Source organism: Megalobrama amblycephala, linkage group LG1, assembly GCF_018812025.1.
Source record: "Megalobrama amblycephala isolate DHTTF-2021 linkage group LG1, ASM1881202v1, whole genome shotgun sequence".
NCBI lineage: Eukaryota > Metazoa > Chordata > Actinopteri > Cypriniformes > Xenocyprididae > Megalobrama > Megalobrama amblycephala.
The window spans coordinates 4,558,361-4,573,398 of record NC_063044.1 but is presented as its reverse complement, the minus strand read 5'-3'; the positions used below and the strand labels follow the sequence as shown (position 1 = coordinate 4,573,398).

The 15,038-nt window shown below is 35.4% G+C and overlaps 2 protein-coding genes across 3 annotated transcripts; one reads left to right on the top strand and one right to left on the bottom strand.

Moving 5' to 3' along the window:
* Positions 1–6: 6 nt before the first annotated feature.
* On the bottom strand, positions 7–6,772 carry zgc:103625 (methyltransferase-like 26 B). The gene is made up of 7 exons (XM_048173799.1): positions 6,649–6,772; positions 5,180–5,382; positions 4,669–4,831; positions 3,331–3,390; positions 3,138–3,205; positions 2,905–2,983; positions 7–143 (listed from the first exon to the last, which is right to left on the bottom strand). Exons 2-7 carry the CDS (start codon positions 5,377–5,379, stop codon positions 96–98), a joined length of 618 nt encoding a protein of 205 aa, XP_048029756.1. The 5' UTR covers positions 5,380–5,382; positions 6,649–6,772; the 3' UTR covers positions 7–95.
* Positions 6,773–8,127: 1,355 nt separating this feature from the next.
* On the top strand, positions 8,128–14,836 carry mrpl12 (mitochondrial ribosomal protein L12). 2 transcript variants are annotated; one of them, XM_048172879.1, is made up of 5 exons: positions 8,128–8,397; positions 9,814–10,006; positions 12,075–12,144; positions 12,748–12,887; positions 14,374–14,836. In XM_048172879.1, exons 1-5 carry the CDS (start codon positions 8,336–8,338, stop codon positions 14,488–14,490), a joined length of 582 nt encoding a protein of 193 aa, XP_048028836.1. In that variant the 5' UTR covers positions 8,128–8,335; the 3' UTR covers positions 14,491–14,836. The 2 variants fall into 2 exon arrangements, with proteins under 2 accessions (XP_048028836.1, XP_048028758.1); XM_048172801.1 differs by having other exon boundaries at positions 12,075–12,149; positions 12,750–12,887.
* The last annotated feature ends 202 nt before the right edge of the window (positions 14,837–15,038 follow it).

Below are 15,038 nucleotides of genomic sequence, written 5' to 3'. Positions count from 1 at the left end.
CAGACAATGTGAAAATGAGTGATTGATAGAAAGTGAAGCACTGTGGCTGCTTTATCCTGAAAACTGGATCCATGTGCTCTGAATGAATGGATTTCCTACAGTCTTCTGAAGACAAGGCATTTGTTGCTTTCAGGCATCTCAATCTGTTGAATAATGAAGTAAATAACAGAATATCAATAACAGGTTTTGAAACTTTTTTTTTTTTGTCAAAAGGAATAAGTGAATCTCATGAAAACTGTCAAAAACATCTTGCTCATCTTTCTAATATCATCATGAGAAATTATATTTGGCTTAAAGAAAATGAAGCCTGTATTTAAGACCAAGATCAAGATTTAGTGTGTTGTGATGTTATTTTCATGATAATTTAGCAATTAAAAGCCTCCACACCCTAAATCCCATTACAAACACCCATTATATATATATATATATATATATATATATATATATATATATATATATATATATATATATTTTTTATAAATATCCTGACGAATCCAAACTTTATAATGGCAGTGAACAGGACCAACGAGTATGAAGATGAAAAAAATGACTCCATCCACATCCATTCATCATAAACATGCTCCACACGGCTCCAGGAGGTTAATAATGTCCTTCTAAAGTGAAGCGATGCATTTGTGTAAAAAAAATATATCCACATTTAACAAGTTATAAGTAAGCAATTAGGTACTCTAGGCTAGTGCTGTATCATGAATAAGTCACGGTTGAAGGGCGTTATTAGGCACGATGCGAGCCCCTTCAGCTGTGACTTATTCATGATACAGCACAGCCTTTCGTACCTTATTGCTTTTATAAAATGGTTACCACGCAATACAAATATTAAAGCCAGAAATATGTATCAATGCAACTTTCATGAAGTAAACTTTTTTCTAAAAGTCTTCCTTCCACCAGAAAAAGTAGTCCCTGACCGTGAACAGCAACAGAAGTTACATTATTACACCATTAGATGGCGGCAAAGATTTATGAGTCAGTAGCGAAGACTTTTCCATTGAAAAGACTGAATTGTTGTGAACACGGAACGAGACGCAACTGACAAATGCTTTGACTAGCGCTGTCAGTCACGGGAAAACCCCTTAACTGTTAAAAGGACAAGATAATACATTGGACATTTAAACATATTTTTTTATTATAAACATAGGACTGACCTGAAGGAAAATGCTAAATCTGAATGCAGGTAATAAACTCACTCGATCTCTTTCTCACAATACTCTTCTACATAATACATTAAGCTTCAAGAGTGGTTGATAAGGGTGTTGTGTAGTGATACACAGAACTGTTGAGTGAAGCGGTCATAGCCGTGTTTTATCATTAATAAAACAGCTATTGACCAGAATCAGAATAAAGAATAAAGGACAGGAACTAACCGTTTTATAAAGTAAAATATCTAGCTTCCGCCAGACCGCCTTCCATATTCAACTTACGAAAAAAGCGCAACTGACGTGACATCAGTCGCTTTTTTCGTAAGTTGAATATGGAAAGCATTGTACGTTTATGATGATGGATGCACTTTTTTGAGTTTCAAACAGGTGGTTTCCGTGCAACGCCATTATAAAGCTTGGATGCGTCAAGATATTTATTAATATAACTCTGATTATGTTCATCAGAAAGATACACCTAGGACGGCTTGAGGGTGAGTAAAGCTTGGGGTAATTTTCATTTTAAAGTGAACAAATCCTTTAATTGTCGTAAGGTTAAAAATAAAAATAGGCATCATTAAAAAACAACATTTTAACGTACTGTACATTATTGCAGAACCTCTACTGCCAGTCTGTCTGAAACACTCTGATTTCTACAAAGCCCCTCCTCCTGTAAAGCCCAGAGTGCTCTGATTGGCCAGATGACTGTGTTTGTGATTGGCCGAAAACCTGAAGTGTGTATCGGAAATGTAACAACCTTACCATAATCGTGAGCTTCAACTTCCAAGTCTTCTAAAGCAGTTGTAAACACGAATGGTTAATAATGTCGTCAGCTTTTCAGATTCTGAAAATGTAGATGTTCAGTCGGGGGTGCGTTTCCCGTACAACAACGTAACTTGTACGATGCATCATTGAAGCCATAAACTAGCTAGTCAACGACTGTGTCCCGAAACTGTATTGTCACAAATTTGCCATTCAAATTTGTAATTATTGATGTAATGTGGGTGGGGAAGTAATAACTTATTTTAATGAATCTGTCTAAGATTGAATTAATGCCAAATTTTTTGCTATAAATTATGGACTTCATCTGAGGACTAATTTTCATTTTTCTCAGTTATTTTGCGTTTTTCCAGATTGAATCATAGGCTCGTTCTTACATACTCTTCAAAAATGGCGCTTTAATTCTCTTGACAAACTAAAAGATGTAAATTATATTTGTATATATTCAAAATAAAACACATACACTCAAAAATCTGTAAAAAATAGGGCACAATGTGCTTTATTAATTTGACGGAATTTATACTTCTTAACTGCAGGTCGTGAGCTGCCGTTAAAACCACACAACTTTGCAATGCTGTTTGCGTATGTTCGTTGGAACTAGGGATTCAGGAAACACAGACTCACCTCACTGAACTGTGCTGATAACGACGGAACTTGCGAACATAATTGGCTAACGGTGCTTTTCGGGATCGATCATGATCCTGATTGATCGGAACAAATATCAGAATGCCACAACATTACAATTCAATGAAGCCTCATCTTATTTCTCTGTGCATGCCTTTGGGTGGCATTGTCATCAATGCCACATTATGACGTAGACGTTTGTGGAAGTAATATTTGGACTTGCATCGAGGCGTTTGAGTTTGCGTTTCTTACATATGCACAAACAGACAAATTACACACTAAAGAAAAAAGAAAACTTTAAAAAGCATCATTTAACCCCTTTAAGGCTCCAAAAAGCGTCCCTCACCATCCGTTCCATTCTCATTCCATTACTGAAGGCCAGCTGTCTGAGCACATCGATGTCTGGAAGACCCCACTCCGGATTCCTAGTGACATTTGGTGTAAAACAGGGCAAGTAAGACAGTAGGTTTGTAAGCAGTGCACCTGAAACGTGTCTACATGTTTCATATTTATGCATTAATACCAGAATATTGAATCTTGAAATAAAGAGGAAAAAGTAGTCTCAGTTTGAAAACCCACATCTGGCGTAACGTCTGGTCCAGTTGTTCATTGCAGATGGGAGTGATGGTGCCATTGATAGCATACGGCTGAGAGACAATCATTCCATGAGGTTATGATGTTTATAGTGAGATTTCCCTTATGATAAATGTTGTTATATTGTTCATCAAAAACATGTTGGACAACATACAGAAATGAGACTAATCAAACTCACTCCGTAAGTCATTAGAAGGCCGTTCTGTTTTAGTATCTGCCCAGATCCTTTAAACACACCCTGTGGATACAAGATTTTTCTTTAAATTCATGTGCCTCATAATCTTTAATCAAAATAACTTTCCATCCCTTCTGCAGTGACTTCTCTGATGATGTGTTTACTGGTGTGAGGGCGGGGCAACCTGTCACTCACATGAGATCCACCAATAGCAAAGCACAACAATCCAATCAATTCCCAATGGACAAAATCAAGTCCTGCCCTACATTTTTTCTTGTTCGAGAAGCCGTTTCTCTCGGATATATGTTACAATAGGGAAGAAAAGATTGCAATTTTTCTGCTATAGTCAGATCTCGCAATTCTGACTTTTTTCTCAGAATTGTTTATTTCTCGCAATTCTGACTTTATAACGATTGTGAGTTATAGTTAGGATAGTCTGAATTGTGAGATATATACGGAAGAGGATTAGGGCCAAGCAATAATAAAAAAATAAAACCATCTCGAGATTAAAGTTGTTAAATTTCGAGAAAAAAACTAGTTAAATTTCGAGAAAAAAGTCGAAATAAAATGTTGAGAATAAACTCATTAAATTACGAGAAAAAACTCGTTAAATTTCGAGAAAAAGGTTGAGATAAAATGTTGAGAATAAACTCATTAAATTACATGAAAAAACTCGTTAAATTTCGAGAAAAAAGTCTAAATAAAATGTTGAGAATAAACTCATTAAATTATGAGAAAAAACTCGTTAAATTTCAAGAAAAAAGTCGAAATAAAATGTTGAGAATAAACTCGTTAAATTACGAGAAAACCGTTAAATTTCGAGAAAAAAGTCGAGATAAAATGTTGAGAATAAACTCGTTAAATTACGAGAACAAATTCGTTAAATTATGAGAAAAAAGTCGTTAAATTACGAGAACAAATTAAATTACGAATTTGTTCTCATAATTTAACGACTTTTTTCTAGTAATTTAATGACTTTATTCTCAACATTTTATCTCAACTTTTTTCTTGAAATTTAACAACTTTAATCTCGAGATGGTTTTATTTTTTTATTATTACTTGGCCCTAATCCTCTTCTGTAGATATATACTCGCAATTCTGAGAAAAAGTCTTTTTTTCCTCAGAATTGGACTTTATAACTTGCAATTGTGAGTTTATATCTTGCAATTCTGACTTTATTTCTCGCAATTGTGTTTATATCTCGCAATTCTGAGAAAAGAAGTAAGAATTGCGAGATGTAAACTAACAATTGTGAGAAAAAAAGTCGCAATTATTTTTTATTTAGTGGCGGAAACAAGCTTCCATAAAAAGCAGATCAGTATGTGTATATAGGTGTCATACCTCTGCAATGCTGAAGGCGCTGTATTGAAGCAGGTTGATTGCTATGATAATGTCACAGGAGCTTTGTGGCAGTCCTGCCCACTTCTCCCAGGGTTCACTGGCATCCAGATACACAGGCTCCAGCACTGTTTTCGCCTTGGTGGCCCCAATGTAAGCTCTGATACTGCAGCAGAGACATTACACCACAAACCCAGATCATTCCATAATACACACTTAAATATAAAGGTTCCAGAACTGGGTTTTCATAGTGATGTCAAACAAAGAATCATTTTTGGTTCCCCAAAGAACCTTTCAGTGAACTATAAAGTAGTGTTTGTGGAATGGAAAGATGGAATGTTCACATCCATGGAATCTTTCCATTCCACAAAATGGATGTTAATGGTTAATTTCATTAAAACCTTTAATGGACTTTAAAGGTTCATCATTGAACCATCAATGCCAATAAAGAAAATTTATTTTTAAGAGTGTATGACATTTACAATAACAGTAACAAAGACAACACCCTGTGTACCTGTTTCGCGATTCCTCCTTGATGTCTGACGGCTGCCATGTGACGAAGGGCATTTCTTGAGCGAAATGTACCACATGCTGCCCTGTGCCAGATCCTAACTCAAGACCAAACAGCTCGTGATGAGACTGATCCTCCAGTATCTCCCACAGTACCGACAGCAAGCTGTCCTGACTCCGCTCGGCCGCCGGCGAGAGCAGCATGGTCTGGAACAGACAAGAATAATTACTGTACGTTTGCTAAATGTTGAAAATGTATTTTTATGTACAGTTAGTGGTTGATCAAGGCCATTGCCACAAGGCCGTGGTGGTAAATACAACCCAATCACATGTGAAACCAGTTCGCAAAATCACCTCAAAGGCCCCCCAGACAGCAAAATAGTGTCTGGTAAATGTGGATTACACGCGGACCAGATTTGGGCCGGATCTGGGCCACACTATGTTGATGTCAGGGGCAAATGGACGGTTGGCACCATTGATCAGTGAGGCTGGAATTGTGAAATTTTCATTTGTGAATGAAAATTAAAGTCACCACGAACAAATGGACAATTCTTGTTTATTTGTTTTTTTGAAAATAGTTTTTATTATAAATGAGTCATTTTTTAAATTCACATCCTCATAATCTTTAATCACAATAACTTCCCCTTCCCCTCAGAAATAACTTTCTGTTCTCTGATGATGTGTTTACTGGCGCGAAGGCGGGGCAACCTGTCACTCACATGAAATCGACCAATAGCAAACCACAACCATCCAATCAATTCCCAAGAGCAAAATCAAGTCAAATCAAATCCTGCCCTAAATTTTTTCTTGTTCGAGAAGCAGTTTCTCTCGGATATATGTCACAATAGGCAAGAAAAAACTAAAGCAACTTTTGTTTCATGCAGACTTTAAAGTAATGAAAAAATACTATAATAATTATAATAATAACAATATAGCATTATAGCATTTAACATTGATTTATCATATAGGTATAGCTACGTTTCCAGCTACTGTTACAGTGAAATATTACAGTGATGGGATTGAAGTGTGCTTACTTTTTGTTGTCTGTATTTAGATTATTACACATTATAGAGGTGTGAATTATGCCATGAAATATAAACTATAGATGGGGACATTATGTGACAGCCTATATTTTTCTAATACATATATATTTGCTCTATGTCAATATTGTAATGTCACACATACAATTTTAAGCTTAGGCTACATTTGATAATGCCTTGATGCATTTCAACAAGTTACGCACATACTTTGATATTTGTTATCTGTCCTTTTTTGAGACATCTATTCCATACAGCCCTCCAGACTACATGACATGCCACAAACATAGGCTGATTTCCATGAATTAGGAAATCGTTGGCCACTTTTAATTAATTGAATTAATTAATTCATTTTTTGGTAAAACAAAGAACATTATAGCTAATCATTTTAGGAACAGAATTCAGCGACACATGATAATTTGTTGCTGATACTCACGCTGCGCTGTTGTTGGGTCGGTGCAGTGAGTCCAGTGAAGAGCTCAGTGAGCGCTGATGAACAGCAGATGGGTCAGGAGATTACCTGGGTAAGAAGCTTCTGTCCGCTCCTCCCCTTTTATGTTCTGCACAACCAAATGGCAAATGTTTTGCCTCAAGATAATTATAACAAAGAAATAAACAGAGAATGCAAATAACATTTATACAACCTAACCTTTTTGTTGAGCTACATAAATAATTAAATAATGTGATTACAGAATTTTCTTTTTTATTTCTTTTTTTCCTTTTAATTCTTTGGTTAATCCAACACAAATGGTTTCCAAGTGGTACCACTATGTATTGGTATTTTAAAACAACTATAGTTTTTTATTTGAATTTTGCTTGGTTTAAGCACACATAGTGCCCATTTCCAGGATCAGGATGGACTGAGCTCCTCGAAAGAAAAACTGACATCTAAAGAGCACTTCACATGTACATAAAACATTTAGCACATTCTTGTTTCTTAAACTTACTTTAATGATCCAACCAAATTTAATGATCAAAAATCCCACTTTTAAGGGCAGTTTATAATAAAAAGGATTTGAGTCTCAGTCCATTTTTTAGGAAACATCTAAGAAAGTATAGTGTATACCTGCAGAACATTTCTGAATTATTACTTTATATTTTATTTTTATTTTAATACATTTATATATATATATATATATATATATATATATATATATATATATATATATATATATATATATATATATTAAATTTCATTTACATTTCTCCTTTTTTTTAGGTTGATTATATCTGGTGGGGACAAATTGAACCTAAAATTTACAGATAGCAAAAACCTCTATGCTATAGCATTTTAAATGTTTTAAAACATTTTTTTAATAAAAAATAATATAAGGCGATGCCTTCTCTAGGGAGAATAATGCTTCTTATGGAGTCTGACAAGGTCCATTAAAAATGAAAGTTAATATATTAAATATTAGGAGATACAAATTTCTGTCAGTGGGATAAATAGTATTCCTAGGATTGGTTTGAGAAACTTTTATGTAATTTTTGTAATGCATCTCAATTTAGAGACTTTGTTAATCCATGCATGTAAGTTTTTTTTTTTTTCTGTATTTATCTATTTTATATTTCTTGCCTATTTTAGTTTAAATAAATACATTTATTTAAATTGATAGTTCACTCAAAAATGAAAATTCTGTCATGATTTACTCACCGCCAAGTTATTCTAAACCTGTATGAGTTTCTTTGTTCTGTTGAACTCAAAAGAAGATGTTAGTCCCCATTGACTTCCATAGTATGAAAGAAATACAATGGAAGTCAATGGGGACCAGAAACTGTTTGGTTACTGACATACATTCTTCAAAATATCTTCTTTTGTGTTCAACAGAGGAGAGAAACCCATACAGGTTTAGAACAACTTGGGGGTGAGTAGGCTAAATGATGACATAATTTTCATTTTTGTCTGAAATATCCCTTTATGAAACAGTATTTGTGACAGGAGGATTTTAAATAAAGTTTTGCCCCTCCTTCGCGATGCATTGTGGGTAGGTCAGGAAGCACCGGTGGAGGACGCCATGTGCTTCTGTTAGAGGAGGACTGTCAGTCAGTCACACACAGAGAGAGAGTTGTGTTGCGGGCGCTGCTCGGACGTTCACGGAATTGGTGAGTCGCGCTCTCGTGTCATGATGTACTGCAGCAGACACTGCGTCCGGATCGCGCTGCGGGCCGCGGCCAACACACACCGGTAAGAGCCAGAGACAAACTCCCTGCGTCTCTCAAGGACAGACAACTGACACATTCTACAAGCATCACTCTTAAGAAAACACACTCTTAAAATCATAACTGTGATGTGCTGAGATGAGCTGCATACTTATTATTCTGCACCAGATCTGATCCATCTGAACAGTAGAAGTCAGGGACGTCTGTAATTGTATAATGCATGCACTGATTTAATACTCACTTGATATTGTATCTAATAACTAAACAAGAATGACCGTGTATCAATGTAGAAGGTCACGTGACTTCTGTTCATAAATCATAAGCGTATATAATTTCCTCTTATGCATGTCTAGCAGTGAGCAACCGAGGGTGCCGACATGAAAACGTGTGGTTTGTGTTTTCTTCTACAGCCTTAATACTATTTTGAAAGTTTAGAAATGTAAAATGAATTAATGTTTAATATGTTGTGTTTCTGGGTCACTAATCAAATGTAAGTAAATGTGTGACATTGACTGTGGGAACTCTTGTAATAAAGGTCAGCAGTGGGTACACCAGCAGCACCCTTAGTTAAGAAACCCTTAATAATAGAAGCTCTAACCGAGGATTTGCTTGAGGGGTTTGATGCAACTATTTCTTTCATTGAAGCTCAAGATGCTCTTGATCCTCACAAATCATGCCGGAGAACGTGATCCTCAGGCTTCATGCAGCTCTTGACTCAAATTGCTATGCTGCTAATATATTGTGTAATAATAAAAAAGCAAAATGGCAGCTTTTTCACTAGTTTATCATAGTTTACTGAATCATAAAAGAAATTGTGTATCCATTTTAATACAATCAAAAATGTATATTATGTAATACACAAAATTATAATTTATATAATATTGATGTTTCTGAAAGAAGTGTATAATGCTCAAATGCTGTTTCATAAATACAGTAAAAACCATAACCGTAATATTATTACTAATTAAAATGGCTGTTTTCTATTTGAATACATTTTATGTGATCAAAGCTGTATTTTCAGCATCGTTACTCCAGTCTTCAGAGTCACATGATCCTTCAGAAATCATTCTAATATGATGATTTGATGCTCAAGAAACATTTACTATTATTATCAACTTTGGAAACAGTTGCTTCATATTTTTGTGGAAACTGCAAATACATTTTTTTTCAGGATTCTTTGATGAATATATAGCTGTTCCTTTGAACTATGAAATAGTAAATTATGCATTTTCTGTCACTTTAGCTCAATTGAATGCATCCTTGCTTTCTTTAGAAAATATTACTGACCCAAATTTTGAATGGTAAAATATTAATTATTTGTAAATACAGACGTTATTTGGAGTATTAACAGTGTTACAGCCACACATTGATTTTTGCTAACAGAGATTCAGAATAGTATGATGTTTCTGCTCATTATTGTTGTTAATGAACACATTCACAGACACAAGCTACAGACGGCAGCACTGTGTGCCCTGAGGACACTCAAGACCAGCTCTGTCAGACCGACGGATGCCATTGCTACACCTCCTCTTGATGGAGCACCCAAGCAATACTCACCCAAAATCCAACAGCTCGTCAGTGACATCGCCAACCTCACGCTCATAGAAGTGTCCGACCTCAATGAGTTACTAAAGGTACAGCACACTGTAACAGTGTTTAATGCAGGAAATGAGATATAGTACAAATTTAGTTAAAGATTATCAAGATGTTTCCCTCTAAATGAACATAAGGAAGAATGATATTTAATCATTTGAATTAAGACACAAAAGACTCAATTATGACAAACATACTACATTGTGTTTTGTTTACCTACATGTATTTTATAAGAAGTGCACTTAATTGTATTGAGTGTGCACTTGTAGTGTACTTCAGTTCTTAAAAGTATATTTTTATTTTGCAGATAATATTAATGAAAAAGTGCATTTAAAGAGAGCACACTTTCATGACTGTTCATTAACATACTTATAGTTAAGTTACTATGTTATTATGATGTTACGTTATTCAGTGTTACATTTAAACTAACTACATTCAAACATTGTTTGTATCATTACACATATATTTAAATACAGGCATGTTTCCGTATAAATTACATTAAAGAATTATTTAGTTTAGCATAAATGCTTGTTGTCAGAACATTCAACAGTAACTTTAAAGGTGCCCTCGAATGAAAAATTGAATTTATCTTGGCATAGTTGAATAACAAGAGTTCAGTACATGGAAATGACATACAGTGAGTCTCAAACCCCATTGCTTCCTCTTTCTTATGTAAATCTCATTTGTTTAAAAGACTTATGGAAAACACGCGGATCTCAACATAACACCGACTGTTACGTAACAGTCGGGATCATTAATATGAACGCCCCCAATATTTGCATATATGCCAGCCCATGTTCGAGCATTAGACAAGGAAAGGCAGTATTAACGTCTGGAATCTGGATCTGTGCACAGCTGAATCATCAGACTAGGTAAGCAAGCAAGAACAACTGCGAAAAATGGCAGATGGAGCGATAATAACTGACATGATCCATGAGAACATGATATTTTTAGTGATATTTGTAAATTGTCTTTCTAAATGTTTCATTAGCATGTTGCTAATGTACTGTTAAATGTGGTTAAAGTTACCATCGTTTCTTACTGTATTCGCGGAGACAAGAGCCGTCGCTATTTTCATTTTTAAACGTGCAGTCTAAATTCATAAACACAACTTCATTCTTTATAAATCTCTCCAACAGTGTAGCATTAGCCATTAGCCACGGAGCATAGCCTCAAACTCATAGAGAATCAAATGTAAACATCAAAATAAATACTTTACTCACATAATTCGAAGCATGCATACAGCATGCATGACGAACATCTTGTAAAGATCCATTTGAGGGTTATATTAGCTGTGTGAACTTTGTAAATGCGCTGTAATATAGTCGAGAGCTCGTGTGGCAGGGAGCACGCGATTTAAAGGGGCGGTGCGCTGGAAAAATCAGTGTATAGTTAATGATGCCCCAAAATAGGCAGTTAAAAAAATTAATTAAAAAAAATCTATGGGGTATTTTGAGCTGAAACTTCACAGACACATTCAGGAGACACCTTAGACTTATATTACATCTTGTGAAAGAACGTTCTTGGGCACCTTTAACCATATTTGAAGACAATAAAACTAATTATGATAACTTAAGTCCTGCACACTAAAGTTAATTGAATTTAATATTCATTTAAACTAATACATTTTATTTCATTTTAATTAACATTCAGCTATGTGTCCGGAAACATTACATTCAGTTCATACTTCAGTATATTAAGTATATGGTTTCTGTATCATAAGTATCTTTAAGTGTTAAGTGCATTAAAGTGTTTGAACTGATTCACAGAAAACAATTAAACTCAAAAGAATCAAAGTTTTAACTATGTAATACTTGTAAGACAAGAAGAGATTGCAAAATTAGTCTTATTATTGACATCATCTTTTGTAAACTTATTGGTCAAATAAAAAAACTGTCACTTCCTTCTTCACGCGAGAATGAAGTCGATTGCTACTTTCCGGCATACGCCACACCTATCAAGTAAGGATCCTGTAGGCATTGGAAAAGCAAGCCGGATTAGGGTTTACCGTCCCGAGTCACACTGTGCTGTCAGTGGAAAGGAGCCGTAAATTGCCTAGCTCTAACAGAAGTGAAATCATTAATGTAAATGTGTTTTTGTACCCATCAGAAAACTCTGAACATTCAGGATGTTGGAATGATGTCGATGGGCTCAATGGCAGCAATGCCAGCTGCTGCTGCTGAGGTAAACTTTAATAGACCTGTATTGTGTGTGGCACAATCCATATGTCCCATGAATTTATTTATTTATTTATTTATTTTTTTTGTGGAGTCAACTATTAAATACAGCAAGTTTGATTAGCTATTATCTAACATAACCTAGTGTGGACAGTAGTTTTAAATGCATGAAATGACAGTATGCAAAATGGGTTTTGTATTCGGAGGAACTTTCTTTAATGTTTTATGATTTTAATTGTAATTAAAAGTGAAATTTTATTAACCAAAAATAATTAGCTGTGTCCCACATTTTGTGTGCAATTCTGCAAATTTCAGTCCTTGTTACCCAAGTTTTGTTTATTTGTAAATTTATGTTTATGTAATTTTAACAATTATTATTTTAAGCTGTATTTTAGACATACCAATTTTTTGTAAAATTATGTTTCTAAAAAAAAATATCAGAAAATGGATAGAAAATAAAACGTCATATTTTACTGACCATTTGTTGAAAAATAACTTGTATTATTATAAAATAAATTTTAAGTGTTTAAAGTCATATTTTGTGGAAAAAGTGCAGTGTAATGTAATTTGTGAGGTTTTTGCTGTAATGTTTTAACTGAATTTGCAGGCGGTGGAGGAGGACGCAGCACCTGTAAAGAAAGAGAAAACCCATTTTACAGTCAAACTGACAGAACTAAAGGCGGCTGATAAAGTAAAACTCATTAAAGAAGTGAAGAATTGCATGGAGGGCCTGAATCTTGTACAGGTAAGGTGTTTTACATGAACTCACAGATGAATGATGTGAGGAATGTTAACAGTTAGACTCATCTAAACTATTCTCTTGTTGCTGCACATCAGTTAGTTGCTCTCTATATACAGCCGTGGAAGTATTGGCAGTGACATACATTTTGTGTTTTACAAAGTTTCCTTCTGCAGTTGTGCTGTTGATTCATATTGTTTCTAGATTATTGTGCAGACTTATCAGATGCATTTTAAATCATTGTAAACATCATTGGCCAAAAAAAATGAACTTACTTTATTACAAAAAGCCCACATTTCACTGTTTGGTACAAAATGACCGGCTAATATTTCACTAATCTTTTCATCAGCACATGGGAAAATGTAAACAAGTTCTAGTCGGGAGAAATCACTCTGTCATTCTAGATTGGATTGTAAGAACAGATTGATTGTTATAAAATAAGGGAAAAATCATTGTGTTCTTGTGTTAGCAATGGTTACCTCCAAAAAAAGAAGTGCAGCCATCATTGCTTTGCATCAAAATGGCCTCACATGCAAGGAAATGGTTACAAAGAATATCACACCTGAATGAACCAGCGCTTGCTCAATCTTGTAGCAGGTGGTTTGAGGTGCATCTGCATGCCAAGACTTTTAGACAACGGTCAAGAATAGTAGCAAAGACGCCATTTCTCTAAAAAGAAAAACATCAAGGACAGACTGAAAATCTGCAGGAATTACTACGATTGGACAGCAGAAGACTGGTGCAAAGTTAATTTCTCTGATGAAGCCCCCTTCCAACTGTTTGGGACATCTGGAAAATCGATTGTCTGGAGAAGAAAAGGTGAACTCTACTCATGACTGAGATCATCTAAGGGAGGCTCTCTCACAATTCTGCCCCAAAACACTGCCATGAATAAAGAACGGTATAAAAACGCCCTACAAGAACAACTTCTCTTAATGATCCAGGAGCAATTTAATGATGATCCGTGCATTTTCCAGCACGATGGAGCACCATGTCACAAGGCTAGAGTGATAACCATCAGATCATCATAGTGAAGAGTGAAGATCATCATATTGAAATTTTGGATTCATGGCCAGGTATCTCCCTGGATCTGAATCCCATAGAGAACATGTAGCTTGTGGTCAGTCATCAAAAGGCGAGTGGAAAAGCAGGAGCTCGCAAATTGTGGTAAACTCTGAGCACTAATCAGACAAGAATGGATCACCATCAGTCAGGATTTGGCTTCAGAAGCTGATATCCACTATGCAAGCGTGAATTGCATAGGTTTTAAAGAAGAAAGGTTAACACTATAAATATTGACTTTGCCTATACAAAATTTGTCACTGCCAATACTTTTGTCCATGGCTGTAATTAATGTTCATAATCTGTCAAAAGGCTACAGACAGCAATGCATTTCACTAGATTCTGCAACCCATCAATGAATTTTCTTGTCTAACAGGGCTTGGATCATGCTGTAATGTCCTTCATGAATGTTTTTTTCTCCAAATTACAGGCCAAGAAGCTTGTGGAGTCCCTACCTCAGGAGATCCGGGCTAATGTGTTTAAAGACGAGGCAGAAAAACTGAAAGCAGCACTTGAAGCAGCAGGAGGCACTGTTGTGCTGGAGTGAATATCTGCGCTGCCTCTTCACTTCTTCAGTTGTTACCTGTCAGTCATTGTTTTGTTTGTTTTTTTTATATATAAAAAAAGATTAAAGGAATTTGAAGAAAACAAATAATGCCTTTAAAAGACCACTTGGTCCACAAGAGACTGGATGGTGAACTCAGACTGAACTCTAACAGGCTCTGAGCCTGCAAACACACCACCGGTCACTGACTCGTCCATTTGTCATTTAGCTACACGTGCTGTACTGGGCTGGTCTGTCTCTCTGAAGCTGTGTCTCTCAGGAAACTGGGGCTGCCCTGACAAAGGGATGTGATGGCCGTTGCTTGTGGTTAAATAAACGTTATACTGTACTGTGTATCGTAATCAATACATTATAAAAGAACGTTTTTTCCAAAAGTATATAATTGGTGATTACTGCATACTCACTGAAAATCCCCTTGCATCTTTTGCCATGATTCAGGCATGACATGCTGTTCTAAAGTTAAAATAAGTAAAAAAAATAAAAATAAAATTCCACTGCTGCCATCTAATTTTTCAGCGCAGAACACATTC

What these genes read in the sequence shown, in the direction of transcription:
- zgc:103625 (XM_048173799.1), bottom strand. Translation starts at nt 5,379, where the DNA reads ATGCTGCTCTCGCCGGCGGCCGAGCGGAGTCAGGACAGCTTGCTGTCG. An exon ending in AAGGAGGAATCGCGAAACAG is followed by an intron (nt 4,832 to 5,179) that starts GTACACAGGGTG and finishes TCTCTGCTGCAG; the next exon opens with TATCAGAGCTTACATTGGGG. An exon ending in GACCAGACGTTACGCCAGAT is followed by an intron (nt 2,984 to 3,137) that starts GTGGGTTTTCAA and finishes AAATGTCACTAG; the next exon opens with GAATCCGGAGTGGGGTCTTC.
- mrpl12 (XM_048172801.1), top strand. Translation starts at nt 8,336, where the DNA reads ATGATGTACTGCAGCAGACACTGCGTCCGGATCGCGCTGCGGGCCGCG. An exon ending in TGCCAGCTGCTGCTGCTGAG is followed by an intron (nt 12,150 to 12,749) that starts GTAAACTTTAAT and finishes CTGAATTTGCAG; the next exon opens with GCGGTGGAGGAGGACGCAGC. An exon ending in AGGGCCTGAATCTTGTACAG is followed by an intron (nt 12,888 to 14,373) that starts GTAAGGTGTTTT and finishes TCCAAATTACAG; the next exon opens with GCCAAGAAGCTTGTGGAGTC.